Source organism: Sturnus vulgaris, chromosome 13, assembly GCF_052056855.1.
Source record: "Sturnus vulgaris isolate bStuVul1 chromosome 13, bStuVul1.hap1, whole genome shotgun sequence".
Lineage (NCBI taxonomy): Eukaryota > Metazoa > Chordata > Aves > Passeriformes > Sturnidae > Sturnus > Sturnus vulgaris.
Window position 1 is genome coordinate 17,704,860 of NC_142255.1, and position 27,163 is coordinate 17,732,022.

The window sequence follows — 27,163 nt, forward strand, 5'->3', positions numbered from 1 at the left end:
TATAAGTATAATAATTTAACATCTTCAATAGCCGTCTCACTGCACTGGAGTCACTTACTTTCTAATTCTCTGATTTAAATTTATTAAATATACATTCTATATTTGTAGGAAATGCATGATGGATGCAAAAAATTCTGTTGGAATGCCACTTCTACATTACCTAAACTTAGTTAAAGATACAATGTTCAACTAAACTTGTCCATAGGCAATATATGCTTTAATTCACATCCATCTACCTTTTAATTAAAGGAATATAGACATCTGAAGGTCCACTTTGCATCAATGCAGAACACATAGGATAAACAGTAAACTGTCCCCAACTATATTATTTTATTTAGCCCAACTTCCAAGCAGTCAAATGTTGCATTAGCTTTGCCCTGTAGTCCATAAATCAGTACCAATCTGACAATGAACTAAAAAATAGAATGACATTAAGTATAATTCATAACACTTTAAATATATTTTTGAAATGCTTTCACATGAGTTATTTATTATAAAATGTTGAATATCCAACAACTAATCATATACTGTACACTGACATGCACATCATGAATAAACTTAAGATCCTCAGGCCGTGGATCACATCACTGGATGCAATTCCAGATTTTTAGGGTGCTAACCAAATCCATATTTACCCTGCCTGAGGGTAAATACATTGACTGGTGCAACAGGCATGAGCTTTAGAAGTCATTAATCTCATGGAAATGTTCCTTGGTGAACTTGTTAAAAAAAACCCACAAGAACACTTTGGATTATTGTAGATTCATGGATTTACTCATCTTTTCAACATGGCTGAGTAGTTTTAACAATGCAGATGGATTATATGGGAAAAGATTTCTTTTCTGCAACCTAGAAATAGCCTCTTGCAGCTCTTCCAAACACTTGGTTGATTTGTAAAGCATTACTCTTAGGGGAGCCATGGTATCTGAAGATGCCACACAAGCCCAACAGGATGAGGTCCGAGCTCCCTTCGGAGGCGACACTTCAGATGTGCGTGGATTCCGGTCATCATCTCTGCAGCTGTAACCAGTTTCCCTCCTCCTCACCTCACCCTCATTGTTTGAAGGCAATTGCTTTGTGTTTACCAAGCGCTCTTTTCCATCTGATTCCACCTCCGAGTCCTCGGAGCTGTCATAATTAAGCAGGCTTTGAAGAGAGCCAGGCAGGGACGCGCTATCAGTGCGGGTCAGTGAGTCACGCCGGCTCCATTGGGCAGCCTCATTATCACCCTGCCGCGCTGTAAACACCGGCCAGTCGTGAGGAGGAGCCGAAGACATCCCAGTCCGTGGCTCTGCCTCACAAACAGCGTTTTGCAAACTCTCCCCAGGCACGCAGCTTTGCTTTTCTCGGTGGGGTGGCTTGACAGAACAAACTGGGTGGAAACTGCCGTGCCTGGTATCGAAATGGTTACAGACATCTACAAAATGATGCCACTCCCTCCCAAGGAGCTTTAAGTACCTCACCAAGTACTCCAGAAAGCAAGTTTCTGATGAAATCAAAAAATCTAGAAGTACTGTGGAATCAAATGCAATCTTTTCTAGAAAAAATAAAAAGATACAGTGTGGGTTATATCCACCTGCATGCACAAGGAACTTCCAGGATTCCTCCTCTTTTTGGCTTAGATTATCAGCAGCATCACATCGTAACCTGAAAAGTAAGCCAGGAAATGATTTAATGGAAGTTTACAATTTGTTTTTTTTTAAAGCAGCAATATCCAGAAGATGGATTCTTGCTCTTTTTAAAAATTTTGTAAAAAAGTAAGAACAAAAAGAGAAGTTTTTGTATCGGAGTGAGAAAGAATGAAGGGGAAATAATGGGGTCAGGAGACTGGACAGCTAAGGAAGCCAAAGCACTTAAAGCAGGCCTTAAAGGGCACTCCTTAGGAAACCTTCTGCAGTAAACAAAGTTACTTACAACACAAACTGTACTTTAATATAAATATGAAGTCAACTTATTTTAATATTTTTGTTATCCTGAATTCAGACTAATTTTCAGAATGTTACACACCCTGGAAGAGGAGCCTACTTGCAGTTAAGTGTCTAAGAATTGTGTGTATCTAAGGTATTACTTTGCACTGTCTTCCCATTTGAAGCTTGAGGGCCTTGTATAAATCAGGATAATATCTTGTATTGTAATTTAAGCAACAATGAAGCATTGTACATCCACGACAAATCCATGAACATTTTTCAGGTGTTAGCAATATAACCATTTTTATCAAGTAGCTGGAATTCCCATAGGGCTAATCCTTATAAACTTTACCAGAAGTACCTGAATTATTCAGGTTTAATTCTAATATCCTATTCTTGTCAAACCTTCAGTGTTGCAAGGAAGCAATCTTGCTTTTTATCTGTCTAACCACTATTTTAGACATGAAGTCAATTATCCTGAATTACAGGATATGATAAATTATTTAGTAGGAAACTTTCACAACTCCCATTTCCATCCAAAAAAAGACTTAAATTATCAGCTCTTACACCACACATTATTACATCATCCTGAGGTTTGAGGGGTTTTAAATTATTAAAAAATAATTTTCCTTCCAACAAAAGCAACAGTAACCTCACTGAAGTACTATTCTTCATAGTTCTGTCAGAAAAAAAGAAGTACACTGACCTATCAAATTTTAAATAGATGAGTAATAAAGCTTTAGCAGCTTCCCACATGTCATCATCTTGCTCCATGAAAACCAAGGAGAGCCATTCACAGTGATGCACAACTGGGTGAGACTGTGGGGAAGGCTTTACATGACTCCTCCAGAACATCAACAGCTGGGACATGGAACTCTCAAAGTCTCCTGTAAAAAAAAAAAAAATTAACCATGAATTTTGCTATACATTTTCTGTTGCCAAACAACACACACTCTTTATTTTTAAATTAACAGTGCATAACTGTTCTTGATTGCAGTTCTTTCCTTAGCTCAACTGATTTATCACAGCATCAAATTTTATAGATTAGTTCTTGCCGTTTTAGTGCAGTAACTTACTCATAAAAATCACTTTCTATTCATTAGACAGAGAGATTCTCTCCCCAAGTCAAACAATGTGTATCTTCAATACTAATGAGATACTACAGAGTAGTTTTTGATGTAACACACCACACATTCAAGGTTCAGAAAACAGAAAGTTTTCCTGCAATATTGAAATAAGTTTTATTTACTGCATCACTATGTGATTTTCCTTAACATTTGACTTTAAGATTTGTTTTCCCTTCTAGCAAATAAGAACATCAAATTATCTTTGTTATTAATTGTTACTCTTCAGACCAAAAATCTTCCCTATAAATCTGGAAATGACTCTCAAAATTGAAATTAATTAAAGTTAAGCCACTCTAATCCATGTTAATAGCAAGAAGATCAAGCAGCTTCCTGGAAGTTAGCATACTAAAGCATTTAGGTGCTTGTTTTAAGCATTTCCTGTAATGTCACTAAAATAAGGAAGTACCATTCCTTTCAAATTGAAATTCCTCTTGACAGTTGGGGTGTTTGAATCTAATTAAGAAACTCATTTTTAGTGTCATGAATCTAGAAAAGAAAGGAGAATGTTTTTTGTGAGAAAGAATTTTCATAGAGACATCTAAAATGGATATAGCCTACTTTATTTTTCACTTGTTCTTACCCAATCTCAGTCTCCATACATTTTTCAGATGGTGGATCACAAGTAAAATATTCTTTACAAACACTTAATCTTTAAGAATGCAACTGACATCACAAATAGAACATCTTCCAAAAATCTGGAAAAAGTTTCACAAGCTGACTTATGGAAGTTGTAGCTTGCTACCTAGCATTGAAACATAAGATGTAGAATAATATTTACATCTAGAACTTCTACTTAAATGCTTCAACGTATTTAAAGTGCTGTAAAATTTCACTGTTGATTACAAAGAAATAGAAATTACTTTTGGCCACAATCAGTAAATATAGGAATACCCATTCTCACTGGTGTCTGACTAGAGATGCTGCTTCTGAACTGCTTTTCCATTTCTTTTCCAGGAGGATCAGATTCTAGGAAGAAATTCTCCTCTGTGATGCTGGTGAGGCCCTGGCACAGGGTGCCCAGAGAAGCTGTGGCTGCCCCATCCCTGAAGTGTCCAGGCCAGGTTGGGAAGGGCTCAGAGGAACCTGGTCCACTGGAGAGTGTCCCTGCCATGGCAGGGGGCTGGAACTGGATGATCTTTAAGGCCCCTTCCAACCCAAGCCATTCTGTAATTCTGTGTTAAGTCCCACAATTTCCCCGTGCCTTACTTTGGAGCTTCCTTATTTTTATTTACCTTTCTATACCACAGCTGGTTTTGCCTCATTACATTACTTGGCTGACAGTAATGCCTTGTACCTTCAATAAAATAAATGCATAATGGTGCCTGAAGTTCTACCTCCACCTTAGAAAAGAATGTTACCTGCAGTTCCTTACAGTTCCCCACCCTGAACAGAGTAGATGCTTGTGCTATGGCCTTTTTTCTTTTCCAGCTGAAGAAGAGCCTGGTGTTCTCAAGATGGCTTAATGCTCTTAACAGGAAAAGTTTTCAATCCCAAATGCAGCTGTTTCAAGCTCAACATATTGCAGAGCTAAGGATTTGATAAAATGCAAGGAAACAACTAATTAGGCAGGACAGCAACACAGTTTCTTGGGTGGGTCTTCTCCTTTCTGCCTCCCACCACCACTAATTCAGCTCAAAACTATTTACAGTCTTAATGAGCTGCAGCTACAAAATCTGAAAGCTCTAAAACTCTTGCTGCTTAATGAACAAAATTTAAATGGACTGTTACCTTTGATTTCTGCTTCTGTTGCAGAGTTGTGAATCTTGAATTCCAGTGCTTTAAGCACAACCAGACTTAAGGCTCTGAGAACAGTTTGGTCAGAACCACCTTGAGAATCATGTCCAGGAGCAGCTTCACTGCTTCCAAAGTAGTTGGACTTTCCACTGAGTGGGATCTGATTAAGCCAAGTCAAATTTATGACCTGTAGAACAGCATTACTCAGTGCAAGCATATCCTCACACAAAGATGGGGTTCCTAAGACCAGTGATCCACTTCTAGCATCTTCTCTGGACTTGTAAAGGACACATTTTTTAAGGAGCAAAATGAATTTCTTCTTGATCACATAAGGAATTGATGAGCTAATAACACTGAGGACATAAGAAGCTTTCAAAAATAAAATTCTCTGGCACCTGAGCGGTAATTCCAGTTCAATTCTGGAAGCCAAAAGTGCTTCAAGCAGATCTATAAAACTGATCAGATTGTTTGTAGCTTCAGAATAAGGTGAAGTGTAGTGGTGACTGTCAAAATGATGGAGCAGGATGGCATTATAAAATCCCTCAAGCACCGCATCAAGAGGAGCCAACAACTTCTTCAGAAGACCTATGGCAAGGAGAGGCACATTACTGACCTGCAGTGTCGCACACATAAATCAGCAAATAAGAAATAAATCCGCGTGGTCACTTCTTTCAGAACATAAATATGTTCAAACCACTACATTTTAAAAGCACTTTGCCACTCCCTGTATAAGGAAGGGGTGTCCTGGAGCCGAACTATTCCCGAGGAATTCCGGGTGAGTTGCTCCTCCTGGCGGCCCCCGCGTGTCGGTACCGCCGCAGCACCGCCCGTACCTGCCCTGGCTACGGGCGCGTCCTTCAGCGTCTCCTTGAGAATCGCTGCCAGGGTCCACAGGCAATCGGCCACCCGGGCATTCCCGGGAAATCCCAGCAGCGTGTGCAGGCTAAAGCTCAGCCACGGGACATTTAAGGCGTCCTAAGAAAAATAATTCACAAACCAATCACGTATGCTCTCTGTTGTTATGCAAATTGCCTTAAATCATAATGCAAGGATTTAAAATTGTGCATAAAAAGATTCAAATATAGACACAGACAAAACACAGGTAGAAATAATATCTGTCCTGGGCCATTAATTAGGTCTTTAATTACAAACATGGAGCAACATATGCATGCAATAGAAGTTATCTGTATGATCCAAAAAGGGAAAACCAAACTTCCTAATGTCATGTGACCTACCCAAAATCAGATAATTCTGTAGACCAACCAGATCTGAATTCATAATTCCCAGACAACTTGGCAAGAAATGTTGCAAACATAATTATGAAATAAATCTCTGTTCAGGATGCTACTATGGAGACTGCAATACATACTCGCTAAATATATAGCAAATTAAAAAAAAAACCACTCAAGTAATTGGGATATTCAAACAAGAAGATACAGCAAAGCATTTGATTAACTTCCAAGAGGTTATTAATGATTTTTATCTACTGCATCACCCAACAGATACCAGGGAACTGTAAAAATACTGATAGTCTAGATCATGGCTTTTTTTTAATATCTGTATTGCAACCATAAAGAGATTGTAATCTACACTCATTTTACCTTAAATGAGTTCCATAAAATTCCAGATTTTTATATATAAAGACATTCCACACTTCTGTTACACATCAGCTCTCCTTTCCTTCCGTACTCCAGGCTCCTCCTAACACAGTTGACAAAGTTTCTCAGAAAATACAAATACTATAAAGACCTGGGTGTAGAACCTGCAGGAACAGGTTCACTAAGGCATTTTTTGAGCTGTGAAATGATGCCACACTCACCTCTTCCTTCAGCTGGAAATACACAAGAGATGCTAAACTTTGTGAGGCCATGTGAGATAACAGCTGATCATCACAACCGAGCAGGTGAATCTAGAGACAGGTAAAAAAAAAAGGAAAAATATCTGAGGCACATCCCGTTTTATTTTTCCTCCTTTCCTAAAAAAAAACAAAAAAAAAAAAACCAAAAAAACAAAAACAAACAAAAAAAAAAAACCCAAAAAAAAACTCTTCCAGAAGTTACCAATTTTGAGTCAATTTTTGCCTCCTTCAGAAGAAGAACAAAGATTTCACAGTACTTCTGTCTCACGTGGAGTTCAATTTCCTGGGACTCTGCTTTTGTCACCATCATTTTGATCAAGGTGAGCTGGAGCAGCATCACCTCTCGTGGGCAGAACGACGAGCTCATGTTTGCAAAGCTGCTGGATAAATCATCTGTTGCAGGGACAACATCTGACATATCAGTGTCCTGATGGCTCCCAACACCACCAGCAGTAGATGGCAGATGCTTCTGATGACAGGATTCATCTCCTCCTGGTGGCTGCTCAACACCCAGGTTAATTAAAGAGGAATAATGAAGGCTTTCCCTTGCTAGGGGAACGCCTGCCAGGACATCCTTATACACCTGCTGCAGGAGAGTGATCTTCATGATGTGCTCATGCAATATTCCAGAAAATGCTGTATGTCTTCACTGATTATTCACTCTAAAGCAGCTTCCCAGTTACTTTCATCCAGCAAGAGAAACAGAAGCACCACTGGGCATTTCTCTTCTAAGTTACCTATAAATAAAACATTTTGTTGTTACTTTGCAAGCAGCTAGAAAATATAAAGTAACAACACATTTTTAGAGGTAATGCTGCCATTATTAAACTTATTTTGAAAATGCAAATTCAGCTGCACAAAACTGTCTCAGTGAGACATTAAAATGAAGAATTACAATCCTGGGAAGAAGTTCACAGTTCCAGTATTAATATTACCAACACCAAAATTCATTTGCTGGAATTAACAAACCCAAAGATAACTATTATTAGGGGCTACTTTGAGGATATGAGAACTTGGATTAAATCTTTCTCTATATTGTGTGGAGTTTACCTTCAACATTAACTACTAGAACTTAAATTCTTTTGGGACAGATGCCTCCAAAAACAGGCGTTAAATTTCAGCTGCAAATTTTCCTCTGAACTGGCAATTTTCATTGCTCCACTGAGGCTGGAACTGGAAACAGCTCTCAAAAAAAGAAAGCCAAAAAAGGACAAGTCTTGACTTTTGCTGCACAAAGGCTGAAGGTGAGCTGACCTCAAGGGCACAGTGATTAAGAAGCGGAAAATTAAAGAATAATTCAAAAACAAAGTGCAAAATTTATTAAGAGCCAAAAAAAACCATTTCAACATATTCAGGAAAGGTTTAAAAAAAAAAATCTTTATCCCCATGTCAATGGAAGAGATCTTTCAATCACAGCACTGGAATATTTGCTACAGCTTAAAATGAAGAGCTATTAAAAATTCAAATCTCTGCATGAAGTGTGATCACCTAAGCCCTGACAATTTTCCATCCAGTATGTAAACGACCAGACAGATACCCCACCTTCTCAGAAAAAATAAAACCTTAGAGAACATCAGGGTTTCTTTTTCACCTACATTAAGAGTGATGCTCATCTGTAATATTTATCTTTTTAGAGCTGTTTTAACATGCTCTCTAACCAGATCTCTTTTAATTAAAACCAACAAACTCGTTATCTGTATCTATGGTGAAGTTAGGAGTAGGACTTAACTTGATTATAGGAATTTTCATTTTTTTTTCATACTTTGCACACTTTTTGTATCCCTAAGTCTGGCATAATCAACCAGGTAGAATTCCAGGCAGAATCCTGCAGCCATCCACCTCTAGCTGGCTTTTATTTAAATACCACATTTCCCCTTTCTTACCAAAGGTAGAAAACAGTTCAGCTTTCCAACCAGTAAAAAACTCTAAAAAACTTCTGTCATCATACCAAACATATTAAATTACTATTTCTTTTAATCAGTATATTAGAAAATGGTGAAATTGTAAGAGTCAGTATATGAGGCATTTTTGTTCTAGCTTATAATCTTTACAAGTTTTAAAAATAACATCAAACATTGAAAATGACACCTTCATTTTTACAACCTGATCTTTTAATTGCAACTGAAGTGTGTATTGACAAAATGGCTTCCCAAAGGCACAAAAGATTAGAGGTAGAGCAAGATGTGCTACCTGACTCATCACTTCTCCCACCATCAGGAAGCATTTCCTTCAGAAAAAAAGCTAAAACTTGAGAGCATGAAGTTGCCTGCAGGAGTGATCTACAATTCCCTCTGGTGTGGTATTTTTAAAGACAGTCAGCAAGGGCTGACCTGAAAACTCCAAACTGTTACAGCATGTTCTTCACCTGATAGGACCAAGAACCCTTCCCCCATCCTTTCCCATATTCCACATTTTGCTGGATGTTAAGAATAAATCTGGTATTTCAGGCAATAAATTTCCTTTTCATTTGCAGAATCTTTTCAGAATTCTACTTGAGGTGGAAATTTATGACCTGAAACATCATAAAATGTCTTCAGAAATCACTCCGAATATTTTAGATAGCTATTGTTCCTATCCTTGAGTTTTATTTCTTCCTAAATGAAGAGCTAATAAAGTAAAATCATTTCAACACATTTACTTCTGTGTTCGAGATCAACTTGAATTATCACCTTACGTGGTAAATGAAGAGATCTCATGCACAAATTCACACGATCCTGCAAGGTGGTCAAGGCAGAAGAGATTCAGAACTTTTCTAGGACATCCACGGTGAGATTTCACCTTCACCACACGATATTGGCTGTGCTTTCCTGGATCCTCCCATAACACATTTATGTTCCACCATTAATTCACAAACTTTACAAAAACATCTGTAAGATGTGTCTCACTCACACATGACAACAGTTCACAAACGTAAAGAAATGCAAAGTGAGGGGGCTTATTTTGAAGGCATTTACTTCAAAGAAGGAGAAAACATCAGACAAGGACTAAATTTGTTTCAGACACAGCACAAGAGTGAAAAGCTCAAAGCTGAAGAGTAAAGAAAAGCAGTGACAAACTCCAACCCTTATTTGTATTATTTATCTGAGTTATTCATGACAGCATCTAAAAACCAATTAAGGCAGCGCCTCACAGAGCCAGACTCCTGCATAAACAACAGGAAACAGTTCTAAAAACCTTATATATAGATGTAAAAGGGAAACTACGCAGAAAGTAAGAAACAAAAAATAGAAGGGGCTTTATATGCTACTTTTATGATTAATAATGCTTTAAAAATCAAAATCAATGTCAAGTGGAGCTGCAAATAGAATGAGAGAAGAAACTCATGCCTCTTCACTTGTATCTCTGAGTTATTTTGTGTCATTACAAGACATTTGTGCTAGTAAAAAAAAAAAAAAAAAAGGAAAGAAAGAAAAGGAAAAAGGACCATCAACAATGTTAGTTCAGTCAAACTAGGAAGAAATTGTTCCCTGCAGGAGTGGTGAGACCTTGGCACAGGGTGCCCAGAGAAGCTGTGGCTGCCCTTGGATCCCTGGAAGTGTCCAAGGCCAGGTTGGACAGGGCTTGGAGTAACCTGGGATAGTGGAAACTGTCCCTGCCCATAGCAGGGGATGGAATGAGATGAGCTTTAAGGCCCTTCTAGAAAAACTATCCAAAAGCCCACCCCGATTTTATTAAAAAATTAAATCTGATAAAGCAAAATAAAACCTCTCTCCATGACTTTTGGGTATGAATCTGAAGGCTCTGGATCTCCTTACCATGAAATGCTTGTAGCATTTAAAAAATAAAATACACTTTGTACTCCTTGTACATGCAGTGATTTCGTAGGCTCATCTCTCAATAAATAAGCTTCTGCTCAGTGCTGAAATACTGTAAACGCCTCTAAATTAGTGTCATTTCCTTCCAGAGTTTGCAAACAACCTGAGCTGTGCAATCCCTGTTAACTGTGACACCTCAGCACGCCGGATGCTTTGGCTGCAATCCTGCCGAGCGCCTTTAGTCACTGCTGGCAGGAGCAGACCGGGACCCGCCTCACCGGCCCCTCACGGCACCTCCCGCTGCCAGCGCTCATGGCAATCCACGCGACACTCGGGGTGACACCGCCAGCACGGAGCCGTGCTCTGCTCTCCAGAGCCCACACAGCCCCATCCTGCCGGACTGAGGGAAGGCAAGGCCTCCAACCCCTCCACGAGCGCGGCTTCCCGACCCGATATCCGCACAGGGCAGAGACCCCCGGCCCCACCCGACGACCCTTCCTTCACCCGCCCATTGCTCCCTCAGCGCCCCCGGGCCCTGCCCTCAGCCCTTCCCGGGCTCCCCCTTCAGCCCCTCCCGAGCCCTGCCCTCAGCCCTTCCTGGGCTCCCCCTTCAGCCCCTCAAGGCCCCGCCCCCGAACAGCTGAACCACGCCTACATCGCCATGGCCCCGCCCCTCATCATCTGGCCCCGCCTGTTTCACTCCAGGCCCCGCCTCTCGCCCCCCCACGACCCGCACGCCTGCGGCCCCGCTTAGTCACCCCGAGCCGCGGAGCGCACGGGCCCGTCCCCGCCCCGCTCCCCGGCGGCCACTGCCAGGCAATGCTCGCCACTCACCCGCCCCCGGAGGACCTCGAGGCCCAAACTCCCCTCCGTCACAGCGCCGGAATCGCCGCCGCCGCCACCCCCTGTCGCAAAGGCACCCCCCACTCCTCCGCAGCTTTACGGCAGCGGGGCGGGGCCGCGGGGCGGGGCCGCCGTCAGCCCGGCGGCCAATGGGGCGCGGCGGCGGCGCGCGGGCGGGGGCGGGCCCGCCGTCAGCCCGGCGGCCAATGGCGGCGCGGCAGCGGCGCGCGGGCGGGGGCGGGGCCGGCGCGGTGGGCGCGGATTGGCCGCGGCGCGGGTCAGTCCCCGCCCGCCGACCCCGCCGCGAGCCGAGGGGGGCGGCCCGGAGCGAAGTGTCCCCGCTCGGCTCGGCCCCCCCGACCCCCCGCCCGCCGCCGCCGCCAGCGCGGGGGGCGGCCGCGCCCGGGGCCCCCGGCCCGCCCCGCTCCGGCACGCGGGTCACGCAGGTAACCCCGGCTGCCCCGGGGTCCCTCGCGGCGCGGGGAGGGGGGGCGCGACCCCATGGCCTCCCCTCGCCCACACCGGGCAGCCCCTCCGGCGGGTGCGGGGTTGTGAGGGGTGCCCCCGCCGCTTTCCCTGGGAAGGGGTGCGCAGCCCTCCGCCGCCCCTGCCCGCTCCCCCGGCGGGCTCCGGGCCGCCCCCGGGGCTGCCCGTGGAGAGGGGTCCCCGTCCCCAGCCCCCGGCGGCGCCCCGGGTGCCTTGGCGGCCGCCGGGCCTTGGAGCTGTGCGCTGGGGCTTGGCCGGCTTTTTGTGTGTGTGTGTGTGTGTGTGCCTGTGTGTGTGTGTGCGGCTGACGGCTCCTGGAGCGTGAACTCCTGCGAGGGAGAGGTTTGGTTTCCCAGCAGCTCAGCTTTCTGGGTTACTTCCTGTCCCATTCTTTAGCACTTATCTTTACTTCCATTCCCTGGAGGAGCTGCCTTGACAGGGCAGCGGTCCTGCCGTTATTATCCCTTCAACTCCTTAGAATCCTGAGAGAGTGTCCTCCTTTTCCAGGAGAGATCCCGATTTTGATGAATAACCCCTTTCCTTCCAGATTTTTGAAATCTCTTCGTATTTAGCCCAGCTATTGCTTTTGTATTAACCAATTATGTTCTTCATTTCTCTCTTATATGCCATTGTGTGGCTCAGTTCTACTTTTATTTTTTTTTTTAGGTTTAAGCTGCCTTAAAGGAGAATTAAAAATAGTGACTCCAAAGAACAAAATAACACAGAAGAGAGAAAACAGCACTCAAAAAGCCCCCAGAAAGGTGATGATTCATTTAGACTCTCAGAGTCATCCTAGACACATGGTTTGGCTGGGATTGGGGCCTCTTGTATTTTTATGGATTTCAATAGGTAGCGTTTGATTTCTTTGCTCTCTTAAAACCTGCTTACTGTTGACATTTTAAAGTTTGAAAGCTCTGAATCCCATTTGAAGTGCAGTTCGTCTTGTAACACTTGATAATTTTCCGAAATTATTCTGCAAATAATATTTTGATTATGAATTGCTACTTAATGGGGTTTTTGTGTCTTCGTCTCAGGGATGTAATTTAAAATTACTTTGCTGTAGATCGTTAAAAGGATCTTTTCTTCAAGTCTTTCCATAAATGTATGGGTTCAGCACTGCTTTTGTTTCTGTTTTGCTTCTAAAATCTTTATTGGGCTAGGCCATGGTAATTGCATTATGTTGGTTTAGTCATATCTCACTCCTGCGTGGGTCACTTTTTTGTGTGTGTGTTGTAATGGAGCTGCAAAAATTGAAATTAATTTAGTTGGATGGTGTCTTCTTACAAGTACTTACTTTTTGGGCTGAGATCACAGAGGAAGATGATGCTGTTGGGTGCTTAAGGGGAAAAAATGAAAGGAGTCATCAAAACCAATGCTGCTGGTAGGAGGGAGGTTCTGTTTCAGGGGGAGAGCTGTTCGTAGGGAGAATTGCGTGTTTTACGTGGTGAGATGAAGAGATGGATCCTAGCAGAGAGAGTGGGGGGGTGAATGATGTCAGTCAGTCTTTTTCTGCATCCTGCTGTCAGCACGCTCCAAAGGATGGAGTTTCTGCGCGCTCTTCTAACGCAGAGTCTGTCTTGAAGCCATTTTAATTTGTTTCAAATGTAGGTGAGTTTGTTTTTTGGCAAAGACCTCCATAGAGGTCCCTTTGGTCTGTGTCGTGTTTTCAGAGATGTCACTGACCGTACCAAAACGTTGTTCATTGTTGGCAATCTGTTGTTTTTGAGCATTAGCCTGCAGGAGAAAGAGCAGTATTTGTTGCCAACGGCCTTGGTCAAGGCTGGATCATTTTTCCAATACAGATGTCTTTAGATTAAAACAAAAAGTAGTTGCTCTGTGTTGAAGATTAAAATAGAAAATCCCTCCGTAACACAAGTGCAACAAATTCTGAGATACGCTTTGGAAGTGCAGGGAAGAATTTTTCCATGTTATTTTCATAACCTACGAGTAATGGCAGAACGTGTGGACATGCCCAGTGTGATTCCAGGAGGGATTTTCCTGCTAATAGGTGAGACAGATGTGCATCAGCACAAACTTACCAGTGCAGTTATGGCACAGCTGTTTCATCTGAATTTAGTTTATTATAACTCCCTTTTCCCAGCACACCCAGTGCCTCTCACATCAGGGCTGTAGCTGCTCCAACAGCACCTCTTGGTGCCGACAATTCATGGGATCTTTGGGATTTATTCACAACAAGAGATCTGAGTTTTCATTTGATTTGTGAAGTTCCTTCCTAGTGTGAAATGCCAGTGCAGCAAAGTTTGATTCAGATGCAGAGACTGGAATGGAGTTCATAGGAATGAGGGAATTAACTTCTGGCAGAAATTTGCACATGGTTGAAACAAGGCACAGAGATCACTGATATGCTGAAGTCCTGTTCCTGATCCCTGGAAGAAATGCAGCATGTTGCAAGTATAGCAGCCCTTTAAAGAACTTTAGTCTTCAGGCTATATGCTCACTTTGGATTTGTTTTTCCTCATTGTGAATTCTCAACCCTTAAAGGAAATGTGCTGTCTGAGGGATGGTTTTGTTTTGTTCCAGCAATGCTTACAGAATGATATTATCACAGTGAAAATCCTCCTTTGTCCACTAAAGACGTCCAACAAAATTTGCCCACTTGGATTCTGTTGGGCTGTATTAAATAGAAATATGTATCAAATGTACTTCTAGAGATTGTTGAAGGACACAAACTCTCTAAGCAGCACTCAATTTATCAGCTGTGAGAATTAGGGCTGAAGTGACTCCTTTAATATGGTTGAATTCACCATTGGTTCCTGCTTTTGCCATTCTATGCAATGTTGGTGTTTGGGTTCTCTAATGATAGTAAGTCACATGAAAACACATAAATCTTAGCAATTAACACTTGCTACAAATTAATTACTTGTAAGGCTGAGCTTCCATCTGACTTTTGCTACTTGAAACTTAGTAATAGCGCTGCTATAAGTTGGAGGAGAATTGATATTTTTTGCTTGGTACACGAGGATCTCCAAGCATGCTGCAGAGCACAAGCTCCCTGCAGTTTGTCAGTGCACATCTTGAGGGAGGAGGTTCTGGCTGTGTGAACCTGCTGCAGCATTCTCTACTGAAAAAAGAGCTGTAAGGCCTTGCTTTAGCATCAGCACTGAGGTCCTGCCTTCAGAAGGAATCGCAGGATTTTATTCATGGGGCTCTGCTATTGAGCTTAAGGTTGCCAGTGTATGGGTGGGGGAGCTGAGGATGGTGAGTAGTTGCTGTGCTTTGTGAAGGTGACGTTTCCCCTCAGGTTTGCAGACCTGAACTTGTTTGAGCTGGGTGATCTCTGATTCTCCATCAGAACTCAGTCACAGTCAGACCTCAGAACCTCTCAGAGATGAACAATTGTAGTAAAATGACACCTCTGTGCTTCAGTTTCACCCACCTGCAGAATGTAACAACACGACAGCTGCTTATTAGTGTGTAACACCACCATCTCTAGTTCTGTGAACACTTGAAGTTGGTGGGGCACTTGTGGATTAACTCTTTTGGTTATTTTAAATTTAGTATGCCCGAGTATGAGCTGGCCTTACGGGAGCTCTCACAAGAAATGTGTAACTTTTAATGACAGCTTGTGGGGAGTGAAGGCTTCTTTCCTTTGAAGCAGCAGTTCCTCTGTGGTGTTTTGGATTCATGCACTGTTAACTCATTGCTTTCAGGCCCAGCAACTCGCATGTGTTGCTTGGTGATTTTCATCTCAGCCGCAGGGACACCTCGCTTGGTGTCTGTCTGGGCTGTAGCTTGGAACATTCAGCAGAAAATATATTCGGGATTACAAGGCTCTGTGAAATTTTGATATTTCACATGTTACTTGCAAACTTCACAATTGTGATGTGAGAATGCAAATGACAACACAATTGTTTGCCCTACTCTCTTGTCTGAAGAGCTCCTGGAATAGGAGCGGGAGTGACAGCTGAAGATGATGGTTGTGTTTGGTTTGTCAAAAATATATTGACCATTTTTAAAATGCCATTTGAGTGAGAACACATTTAGCTTGTTCAAGCTTTGAAATGGGTAGGAGAAGTGAGTTGTGAGACTAATGAAGGCTGATGTGATTATCCTTATTCCACAGGGCTTTTCTTTTTTCTATTGTTTATTTGATTTAAATGTCTCAGAATACTTCAACCACAGGCAACTCAGATCTGCAGTGATTAGGTCTATGCCAGATACTAAATGTCATGTGTAATGGTACACTTCCCTTGCTGTACAGGGTTAGGCTGACAGCAGTGACTTCTGGTCCTTATTCTGCTCTTGGGTGTGTAATCTCAGAGTTTAGGAATCAGGTCTTTCTGTCAGGCCATGTGAATGAGTAAAATACTGAATTTTGAGGTCTTGCTTTTTGTACCAACCTTTAACTTTCTTTAAAGTAAGTGTATATATATGTTGGAATTAATTTTCCACATGATGTTTGCAGTGACTTTAAAGAAGTGACACTTTGATGTGGGAAAGTCTAAGATCTCTTTGACAACATGAGACATTATCAATAGATAATGACGATGTTTGTCTTATTATTTTTATTTAGTGCTGCTTCTACTATAATTATTAGTGTTTTAATCAAACTTTGTTAAGTCATTGAGTGAGGGAACTTTACTCTCACTAAATATGACTTATTTTTATTAAAGTTGCAGATCTTACTCTTGCCATATGCAGCTAATTTTCCTTTGGGGGGAAAAAGCTTGTTACTTTTTTAGTGGAGCAATCTGTTACCTTGTCTGTAGTCTGTGAAGTCAGTGCAATTCTAATTTGCATCAGCTAATAAAAAATGTGTGGGTTTTAAAGTGAAAATCATGCAAAAATTTAAAAAAAAAAGGTGAACGACTGATCATCTATGCAAAAAAACAAGGCTAGAAATGTGATCAAATTAGGTCATGGCAGTGCAGTTTTGTGCAGGGCTGTAAGCATATCTGAAGACCTTGTATGCTTTATCTTGGGAAGCAAAGCTCTTGGAAAATGTGCATAAGAGGGATAAAAAGGTTTTTTTTTTCATCCTCCTCTTTGAGCTCTCATTGCAAAAGCATGATTTTGTGTTGCATTAAGTGGCAGAAATTTCAACTTAATCTAAGAGCTGCAGAGTTCATGGAACTGTTGTGGTGCAAGTCGTTTGCAGAAGAAACGAGTCACAGTTGGGTTTGTGTGATCAGCTGTACAATTAAGTATTTAATGGTTTTATTGTTTGTTATATTATTGCAGTGTTCAAATGAGATAAGGGTGCCTTTCACTAAAAGTTTGCAGCCAAAGGAAATGAAAGGTCAGATAAAGGTGTACAAAGAATTAGTGAAATAACAGTGATGAGTACACGAGAAATGGTCTGGGATTGATGCCATTAACTGCAGGTGACAGGGGGGGATGAGGAGGGATTGGTCTGAAGGAGGAATCTGCACAGGGATTGTGACTGCCATTTGGTAAACCTCGATTCTAAGAGGGTCGTTTTTCCATATGAAGGAAAGGGTAAAGATTTTTGAGCTGGTGTTTTTTTTTGTATTGTAGAGGTGGCTTTACCTGTTTGTGAAATACAGCATGTGCCAGCTTGAGCTGTCACATGAGGGAGAGGAGGACAGGCTGGTGGCTCTGCAAATCCAGCTGAAGGACACAACTCAATGCTCTATGGGCTAAGGTTTTATTCTTTACTTAGGGAAGCAGAGAGGGAATGGAGATTAAAAAAAACCAAAAACCAAACAACAAACCCCATACAAAACCAACAATTTAAAAAAACCCCACAAACAAATAAAAAACTCGCAAAAGTAGTTTGGGAAGAACTAAATGGAGCCGGAATGTTTTTCCTGGCATCTGACTCCCACAGGGAGATGTTGAGCAGTGAGGCAGAAATACCTACTGTAACCTTTGCATCCATTCTTGTTCCATACAGGAGGAGCAGATACACTTAATTATTAGAGAAGGGTGTAGACCATTTCTTCAAGGTTTACTCCAGAGAGGAAGCACATCCCTCATTTCTCTTGTCTTCCATAAAATATTCTCTGTAGACTTTTCCTCATATGGCAGAAGCAAACTCTGCCCACCCCAACCTCTGGAGGACTCTTTGATAATAATAGAAAACACACTTTGTGTCTTTTCTGACAGAGCTGCATTAAAATGTAGCATTCTCACACAAGAATAAAGTAGAAGTAAGTAAACCTCTCGCTTTTATTCTTTACAACTAACAAGAAATACCTTTTTTTAAGGGGTAGCAGGTTGTTTGACACACATGGGCACAGAAGATTATGAACAGTGAAGACAATGAAGAGTGGGACATCCATCAAAGAGTAACAACCTCTCATAAGGTAATTCAGGACCACATTGAGTTTATCCTGTTGTACTTGCAAAATCAATTAAGTAACTGTTGTTGTCTTCCATTTTCATGGCACTATAAAATCATTATAACCAAGAATATATGGGTATATTTTCCCCCCCTGTGCTTCCTTTCGTTTTTTACTTGCATGCAGAAAGCCAATATATAACAACCCAAATGCATGCTGAGTTCTGAATGAGATTGATTACAGTTGCAAAACATAAAATATTAAATGCCAAAGGGCTACTTCCAGTAGTCCTCCTTCTCTTCAGAGATTGATGTCTTAAATGGGGCTTTGCAAACAGGAGTCTTAAATGATCTATGGAGCAGAAGTAAAAATGTTTTCAAAGCTGGTGTGTACCTAAAACTATCCTGAAACCTTTAATGTTATGGTTAAGTATTCTTGTCATTTGAATTTCATTGCTTGCCATAGGGGTGGGATGGAAGAGTGGATATTTACAGAAACCGTGCAAGTGATAAAAGGAGCTGCCTGACTTTGTCTTCTGCTTTGTGTGTTTTAGTACTTATGTACTTTAGTACCAGCTAATTTGAATAAGCTCTGCTAGTCACATGCAACATATGGAGCCAATGCCAATTTTTTATAATGCTGCATTACAAATATACCCAGCAGCTGAGAAGTGTGAGAGAGAGAGCTCTGCTTTTCCTCAACCAACTGTCTTCACAGAGATTTGCAGGGGGAATACTGCTGGCCCCTCAAATGAGAAATCCCATTTCTCTTCACCTCTTTAGTCATCCCATCTCTTTCTGTAGCATTTTGAGCAACTAGCCTGACCTTAATTTTCAGGACCATGTGAGGGCCTGCAAGTATTGGTCCTTTACAAGAAAGGACTGTAAAAATGACATCATAAAGTTTGTTTACATTAAGTTTTGATCAGATACTCTCAATTTGACAAAAAGTTTTCATATCTTGTTTTTGTAGGTATTCAGAATCTAGGGCTAAAGGGGACATAGTCTGAATTAGTATTTTTTAAGGGTTTTGCATGACTCATCATCAGTTAGATTCTACTGTCAGTTTTCACCTGCAAATCCAAAGGAAGATCTTACTCTTGCAGCTGGAATTTCATTACCAGTGCTGTTAGTGGTGTGATGCAGAATGAAGTCAAGCTCACTGTCTTATAGGTGAGACCGTGTTCTGAAGTGCTAATTGGAGTTTAGAAAAGAGCTTAGCAAAAGCTTATTAGAGTCAATAGAAATGCTTCCATTGTCATCAGATTAACCAAGTTTGATTTTTGGAATATGCTGCAAAAGCTGACCTATTGAGTTGGCAGTTGCTGCTTTGCAAATCCTCTTTCCTCTCAGTCTCAGATAATGAAGTTCACACTATAAAACAAAACAAAGCCAATTTCTAAGCCATGTATAACATATGGAGCTAAAAAGTCTTCTTTAATAACCCTATGCTGAAGTAGTGATTGTTGCCATACATGGTAAGCTGAAGCATTTATAAATGTCAAAGACAGGCATTTGCTGTGTGTGATTTCCATATTTGCAGGGTAAGTAGGGTCACTGGAGCACCTGTTAATTATGAGTTTATATCTCTCCAAAAAGCAGATAAATAACTTCTTTACCATGGTCACGAGGGGGTTGTAGAAGAGCAAATACACTCTGTGCCTTTGTCTGCAAAGTTGGCAGTGATTGATGCTTTCACTTTTCTCTTGTCTGTGTGTTATACCTGGATGACAGGAAAACAAGTGTCCAGTGGGATATGGGAAGCTGACTGCAGTTTCTTTTGAATGACCTGTGGATCATGAGGATCTGGAAGTCTTTATGATACCTAAAAGAAGGTTTAGGTGGTGATGTGGGTTGACATCCTAATAAACCGAAAAATTCCTGTAAATTTTAAGTTTTGCTTAAAATTCATTTTCATCATTAGAATTTTTCTTTGTACTTCAATCTTGATTAACTTTGCAGGAGTTTAAATACATTCCTCTTTTTAATCTTCTAGGTCTGTGTTAATACTCATCCATGTTTGAATATTTTCTGAGGCTCCTATTGCTCAGCATTACCTTTCTCATACCCTTCTTTTATTCTTTCTTCTGATATTCCTTTCCATTTTAGGACTATGTGATAGAATACACAATGTATGTGAAAATGCAATCACTTAACTTTGTGTACTGGGGAACAATCCTTAAATACCTGTTCATTTTCTTGCCCCCAACTAGAAGTGCAGATGGTACTTTTCAAAGAGAGCATGGAGTACACAGTACTTGTCCCTTTCCCAATGTGTGCTTGTTTCTAGGCTCTTTTGCAGTGGCTATTTTAGATAACCTTTTGGCCCAGCTCTCATATTCTCTATCAAGGTAATTATAAATTGAATTATTCTGATATATGTTCTCATGGTGTTTGCCAGGACTATAGTAACTACACTTAAATGTATTTTCGAGTCTCATAATCCTTATATTTGATTTTTGGTACATAGAAGTGTGTACTAATTAAAAAGTGCTCAAGCTAGAATACAAACAGTAGACTCTAATTAAAAAAAAAAAAAGTAGGGTGAAAAAGGAAAACAGATAATTAGAGTTTTCAATTTGAACATTAGTGTTACTAATACTCACATGCAGTAGGTCACAGAATTCTATTGGTAAGATATTTTCACTGAAGCTTACAAGGGATGTATTTCTAGAAAAATAAAGAGTATAGTTCAGTTACTGTAGCAGTGCAGTGGTGGTTCCTGTAACAGTTTGGCTCATCCATTCCATTATTTGGATAATCCATTTAACCAGTGTCTCTGGAGGTAGTGATATTAACCACAGTGTGATTTTGAAGTGAATGGTAGGTTCTGGAGGTTTTTCATTTTGCTCATAGCTCAGTTGCTTTAACTATGAACTACTGTTTGATGCTGTCATTTCTGAAGAAAACATTTACTATTTATTATGTGCAAGTGTCCTTTTCTTTTGCAGTTCAGTGATGTCACCATGTACTATGATTTTGCTAATAACAGTGAGATCATTTGAGATTTATCCTCCCTGTAACATCACTTTTCCCAACATACACAGAGAAGTCTTAGCATCGCATTTCACCAATCCTTTCTTCCCTACATACCCCATTTCTGATCCCAATCCTAACTTACTCCTGCTTCCTTCCCATTGCTTGAAGGTGACTCGTGTGAGCTCATGAGGCTCCTGTATAGGCCAGACTCAGCTAGGATGTTACACCACCACTGCAGGAGGAACCCTGAGCTACAGGAAGAGTTGCAGATCCAGGCTGCCGTGGCCGCCGGCGATGTCCACACCGTGCGCAAGATGCTGGAGCAGGGATATTCTCCAAACGGTCGCGATGCCAATGGCTGGACCTTGCTTCATTTCTCTGCAGCGAGAGGCAAGGAGAGATGTGTCCGTGTTTTTCTGGAACATGGAGGTGAGTTGCCCGCAGAGAAAAATCTTTCTACTCACCTGACACCTTTCTATCCCAATTTCCACTGCAGGGCTTTCCAGCACTGATTAGATAGCAAAATACTTCTGGTTATCTTTTGTGAGTATTTTTGATTCTTTTGTTCTTAATGTCTGTTTATTTCTGATGCATACTCTGGATGACATCATAGATTAGTTTTATATCTTAATAACTTTTTTTCCCCCAGCATTGCCTAGGAATTGTTCAAGGAATGAATAAGCATGATGAAAATAGGGCAGAAGGACTCATTATAAAATGAAATGTGCTCACAGCACTCACTACAGGCTTTTCTTCTCTGTTAGGGGGTATTATTAGAGGAAGGCAGATCCTTAAATTGAAATCCTAGGGAAGTTTGTTTCAGAATTCTAAAGCGAGTTAACCAGTTGCATAAAAGACTAAGTTTAATATAGGCTTTAACAGAATCTGCTAAACTTTATGAAAACAGTCTTCTTTGTGCAAAAACTTTAGTGTCAGCTCATCCAGATGAGTTTACAGCTCTCCTACATCCAGCCACAATGAAACTTTATTTCAAGAACGGACTGAGTTTTTTTGATTTAAGTGATACTCATATATGTCATGATTATTATCCCTCAGGTGGTAGTCAGAATTTCTCATTGCTTTATTATCTTCCAAGCCACCTGAAATTCTAGAAAGGGATCATCCTAATCTTCTAAAGTGGTACTGGAGAGGAAATCAGTAGATGTTCTCCACATTCTGATCAGTGCTCTTAAAGAACAGCATCCTCTATTCTAGCACTGTTCTTACCAAATGAATTCCGAGGTTTTCAATCCCAAGGAAACTGAAATGATCTTTCTGATGCTTTGTGTATCTGAGCCATATGGACCCCTTGTGTTTGTCACTGGGTTTGTCAGCTGTATGGCTCATGCTGGAAGTGGAGTGGCATTAACAGGTTGTGGTAGTGGCACAATCAGTGATTTGTTCCTGAAGAGCAGTGGTGAAATACAGCCTGAGCAACTGGACTCTGTGAATGCAGCTACTACACATTGTAACCACATAAAAAGGGCAAACCCTCCTGGCCTTCTTGGAAGGGGAAAAAAAGCTACTAAATTGAACTAATACATAACTTTAAATGCTACTTTTTAGAAGGAATATATGCAGATAATCTCAAGCCTTCACTTTTATAATTCAAAAGTTTAAGGCTTTAAGTCACATACATTGCTTTTAACTTTTTATCTCTGAGTTTAAAGATTATAAAATAACCCAAATCCCTTCTGTATTCCTATGTATTTTCATTGTATAGATTTTCATATTACATAGCTGCTGATGCAGTCGTTTGTTTTTATTTTCGATGTTACTCTTTCCCATACAAAGTATCAGCTGAATGTGATTCCTCCTGAAAATTGCCTGTGATGAAACACCTTTGTCCTGAGGCAGCTTAGAGTTGAATCACCAGGATGAGAAGGTTGAGTAACAAATAGTGTGAGCTTTAGTCATCCACAGCAGCTTCCCTGCAGCTGAGCCTCGCTCCCGAAAATTGGCATTGCCTGGTGCCTCTCCTCGTTTTCCCTCCAAACAGAGGCATAAAAATAATGAGTATTTATCACATCATAATGTCACAAATGAGTTATTAAGCAGCAAATGAATTGACTCTTACAAGCTGAGTTAATCATGCCACCCTCATTAGGGAGAGGTTTGTGCCTACCTTACCTCACATGGTCTCTACTTTCTCCCTCTGGAGTGGATTGTTTTGCTGCTGGTGCTTAATCCCCATGGAGCAAAGGAAGAGATATTGGGGTAAAGGAAAAAATCCTTTTCTCTTTTGAATCTTATGGTAAAATAGAGAGTATTGAACTATGCTCTTTATATGATATGCTATAAATACTATACTATATATGTAGTGGATATATATATACTATACTATGTTGAACTATTACCAATAGGAAATAAATTAACGGTGAGAGGGAGTCTGTGGAGTTCTGAGGGTAAGAGGGGATTGAGATGGGAAGGAAGGGGTGGCTGGTGGTGCTTGTGGCTGTCTCAAGGGGTGATGGAGCTGGGAATATGTTCATGGGAGAAATAGGACTGGGAAAACCACAGTGGGCTGTTGTTGAGGGCAGAGTGCTGTGCCTCAGATCTGAGATGCTGGAAGGGTCCCAGCAGAGCCTGTTAGTGGGATGGAGGGTGAGTTGGGCTAATAAAGGCTGAGAAGGAGTCTGGTCACTGACCTGGAAATACAAAGTAGATTCTTATGGGAGTCATGACCTGTCCGCCTCCTGCTTTTGCTTTTTCTCTTCCATCACTGCTCACCAGCAAAGAAAAGAGCCAGAGGATGGTGTTGTGCATGCAGATTGAGTGATTTGAGTGGAGGTGGTGGAACAGCAGGAAGCTTTTTATTATCTGCTGAGGAAGGAGGCATAGATAGATGGGGAAAACGCAGAAAAAACAGTCCACACTAAAGGATGAAGCCAGCAGAAATACCAACTAGACACAGAGGGGATAGGTTAGATAAATATTATTTAGCAACTTTGAAATGCAGAAGGTTCATCATAACTGTGGAGAAACTTAGTTTTCATAAGAAATAGTGAATTTGACTTTCTTAGTGTACTTGTCTCATCTTATTAAGGTGAAGATTCTGTGAAGTCATCTCTTCCCACCCATAAAAACAATCTGGAGTCACAAATCAACACCAAAACAGGGAGTGTAGTTTTTAGTAATCTTGGATTTCTGTGTAACAAGCCTTTTTTCTCTTCAGTGTACTTTGTAAAATTTTAATATGGTATACAGAGACAGACAATCCAAAACTGGACAAGAAATATGTTTTATTAATTTCCAGCCACCACTATTAATGTTGCAACAAACTAAAATCTTGAAAGTGTCTACTTTGCTGTCCCTTGGTGATACCTTCTCAGTATTAACACAGCAGTTTCTGGTTACTCATATTAAAATGAAGAAATAAGTCACTAAAGCTCCTAGAAATGAAATAGTAAGAGAAAGTAGCCAAGCAGCCGTATTTATTTATTTTTAGTCTTGGCTTCAAGGTATCTAAATTTTAGTAAGGTCAAGCAGAATCCAGGAGGATCTAGAAAATGCCAAATGCTCACCCCCCTCTAAGCTCCTAAAGGGTGTCTGTCTCTGAGCAGTAATGCTTTCCTGGACATCTTCTGTATCAATGTTATCTTAGGAAATTCAAAACAGAAGCTGCATGTAGCCATGCTTCTAAACCTTGTGGTCAGAATTAAGCCCTAGCTGAGGGAAATAAGCTTGAAATAATAGAAGTACTCAATAAAGCCAGAAGCATTGCTTAAGCATTGCTTTCTTGGCTTCCCAAATTACTGTGATAGAATGACCTAAGGAAGGTGTCAAGGAAAAAGGAAACTGTCCCACTGAGCTGTAAATTGAAACTCTGAAATATGGGTCTTTTATTTATGAATCTATATATCCTCTAGATTACAGTATTAGAAAGAGTTTTATTAACAGTGGACTTTAAATAACTAGCTTAGGTGCCCAACTTCCACATGAAATAAAATAATCTCAGTATCATTCATTGGTACAGATTTTTCCATCTCGAGTGAGTTTGATTGCAGTAATTGGTACCCTTGACAAGCTGTTCCAGGTTTCTGCCATTATATTTGGTTTTACATTTAAGAACATTAAAAGTGACCAAGTGCAGTTGTTCATGTTTCTACATTCTGCTCTCTCCACATTAGTGGGAATCTTGGAATCAAAGAACTGTTTGACAGTCAGGATGGAGATGAGATAGAGATCTGCTGGCAAGTACTGGCTTGATCCTTTTCTAGCTAAAACTGCCAGGTAATTTTTACATCTCTGCAGATTCTAAAAGGTAATCTGAGAGTCATTCCCAATCCATTTTTACCTTGCTCATTTTCCAGGCGCAGAGAGCTGCTTTACAGCATGATACCAATACTGAAAATTCTAGAAAAATCAGGCAAAACTCCCACAACAGCTCAAGTTCTTTAGGTACCATCAGCCTTGGGGAGTTACTTTTACTAAGACAGGGATTGAGTAGATGGAATTTGTTTGCAACTTCATGCAGCCTCTGCTCAAAGCTCTTGTGAAATTCGGAAGTTTTCCAGGAGGTGGCAGCAGGACATTGATGGAATAGCAACAGACGTTTTGATCCCGTTAAAATTGTTTCTCTAATCCGCAGGCAGACTGTTGGCTCACTAGAAATCCATAATCTTAATGGGAATTACAGGATATTTTCACGAGGTTTTTCTGAGGGGTTTGTTATGGAAAGGTTGGTTGTTTGTGTTGCTTGGTTGCCCAACTGTGAGGCTTTTTTTCCTATCCTTCTTAAGAACCTTCTCTTACATGACTTAGTAATTTTTTTATTCACTTTCGTGGTCAAAAGGAATGACATTTTGGGAGTAAGGAAGGTGTGGAAAGGTGCTTAAAACTATAGGTAAAAAGCATCCTTATGTTGCAAGGAAGTTGTTGGGTTTGGATTACAGCAATGAGTATAAAAGTGCATATAGGTGCACATGTAAAAGTTGGGTCATATCTGCCTGAATTTGGAAATGGCACTGATTAAAAAGGCTTGTGGCAGTGACCTGCACCTCATTTGGGGTAGAAACGATGCCTTACGTGCCTTATGCAGTATGGGAGAGAGAAGGTTCAACTCAAACATTATTTCTTTTAAAAATCTCTTTTGGTGGAGAAAGACTCTTCCTGCTGCTGTCTCCTTCCCATTTATGTCCGTTTTCCTCCCCAGTTCTGCCCTTCACATTGTAACATCCCTCTGCCTGTTCTCATGCCTGTTACCCACTTTATTTATCACCACACAGAAGTCAGTGTAGAACAGTCTGAGCAGAGTGAAGAAAGAGACCCTGGGAGCAGCATCACTTTGAAATATTATCTTTGTGTGGGTTGTGCTGATTCTTTGCTGCATTTTGGACATGATCACAGTGCAGGTTAGGAATCACCCATTCAGTCACTGGCTGCATTTTCCTGCTGGGCTGTGGGTGCTTCATTCATTCCTTTAGCTCAGGTTAGTGTGACTTTTCAGGGCACTGAAACTTCTGCTTTTCACAGGAGATGAGGAAAGCTGTCAGTAGCAAGGAACTAAACTTTCCTTAATACACCCCTTATTTCTGTGTTTATTTCTATTCTGTGCACTAGAGGCAGTTCTCACATCTTATTTCACATCTGATTTTTCTGTGTAGCCAGGCTGCATTAATTTGTATGTTGGGGTTTTTTTTGTCAGTTCGTTTGTTTCCTTCCTCTCTATCTTCTCTTTCCATTTAGAAATATCCTTAAAGTTGTGGATTATCTTTGCAGCTGTATTCTCTACTCCTTCCTTCCAGTCTTTTCATTTTAGTATAATATCTGTCTTGGTTTTAGCTGGTTATGATCACAGTGGGTTGAGAAGCTTATTCCTGTTTTGTGTTTGCACCTTTGTGTGTTCAGGTGTGTTCAGTCTAGGGTAGCCTGCAATTAATATTGTATTTTGAACTTAACTTAGAGCAGGTCTTCTGGTGCAGATGGTATCTAACTTAGGTTGGGAAAGTTTTCAAAGTTCTGCACTGTAGTTTGTACCTTTTAGTGTCCAACAGCAGCACCCATGAGTGGTGGAAGGAGAAACCTCAGAGCCTGGCTTGTTCTCTAGCTGAGAAATGGCACCTTGCCTTGGGTAATTAATTAGTCATTTGCTAAACAAGTTTGGGTGTCCTGAGGAAATTAGGCAAATTGATTGGATTATTTTAATTTTTAAATTAATAAATCAGTCTGAGTGTTTGTGCTGTGTGAAGGGGAAATAAATCTGTAAT

The 27,163-nt window shown here is 40.9% G+C and overlaps 2 protein-coding genes across 7 annotated transcripts in view; one reads left to right on the forward strand and one right to left on the reverse strand.

Annotated features, from left to right (window-relative positions):
• Nucleotides 1-54: 54 nt before the first annotated feature.
• Nucleotides 55-11,352, reverse strand: LINS1 (lines homolog 1). Of its 5 annotated transcripts, none has more exons than XM_088172659.1 (8): nucleotides 11,216-11,246; nucleotides 9,296-9,340; nucleotides 6,829-7,363; nucleotides 6,588-6,677; nucleotides 5,602-5,743; nucleotides 4,763-5,353; nucleotides 2,614-2,794; nucleotides 55-1,647 (listed from the first exon to the last, which is right to left on the reverse strand). In XM_088172659.1, exons 3-8 carry the CDS (start codon nucleotides 7,231-7,233, stop codon nucleotides 753-755), a joined length of 2,304 nt encoding a protein of 767 aa, XP_088028785.1. In that variant the 5' UTR covers nucleotides 7,234-7,363; nucleotides 9,296-9,340; nucleotides 11,216-11,246; the 3' UTR covers nucleotides 55-752. The 5 variants fall into 5 exon arrangements, with proteins under 5 accessions (XP_088028785.1, XP_014730130.2, XP_014730131.2 ...); XM_014874644.2 differs by lacking the exon at nucleotides 11,216-11,246 and adding an exon at nucleotides 10,382-10,822 and having other exon boundaries at nucleotides 9,301-9,440; XM_014874645.2 differs by lacking the exon at nucleotides 9,296-9,340 and having other exon boundaries at nucleotides 11,216-11,352.
• Nucleotides 11,353-11,620: 268 nt separating this feature from the next.
• The window catches only part of ASB7 (ankyrin repeat and SOCS box containing 7), a 29,676-nt gene continuing 14,133 nt past the window's right edge, over nucleotides 11,621-27,163 (forward strand). The window contains exons 1-4 of one of the 2 annotated variants that reach the window (XM_014874643.2): nucleotides 11,621-11,670; nucleotides 12,377-12,471; nucleotides 17,902-18,000; nucleotides 21,123-21,383. In XM_014874643.2, the coding sequence (XP_014730129.1) occupies nucleotides 21,140-21,383 (244 nt within the window). In that variant the 5' untranslated portion in view covers nucleotides 11,621-11,670; nucleotides 12,377-12,471; nucleotides 17,902-18,000; nucleotides 21,123-21,139. Of the gene's footprint in view, nucleotides 11,671-12,376; nucleotides 12,560-17,901; nucleotides 18,001-21,122; nucleotides 21,384-27,163 lie in introns of both variants that reach the window. The other variant, XM_088172663.1, reaches the window with a different exon arrangement.

Coding starts and splice junctions, on each gene's coding strand:
- LINS1 (XM_014874645.2), bottom strand. CDS start 7,233: ATGAAGATCACTCTCCTGCAGCAGGTGTATAAGGATGTCCTGGCAGGC. Junction 6,678..6,828: donor CAAAAATTGACTCAAAATTG/GTAACTTCTGGA, acceptor ACCTGTCTCTAG/ATTCACCTGCTCGGTTGTGA. Junction 5,354..5,601: donor CGCGCCCGTAGCCAGGGCAG/GTACGGGCGGTG, acceptor TCCTTGCCATAG/GTCTTCTGAAGAAGTTGTTG.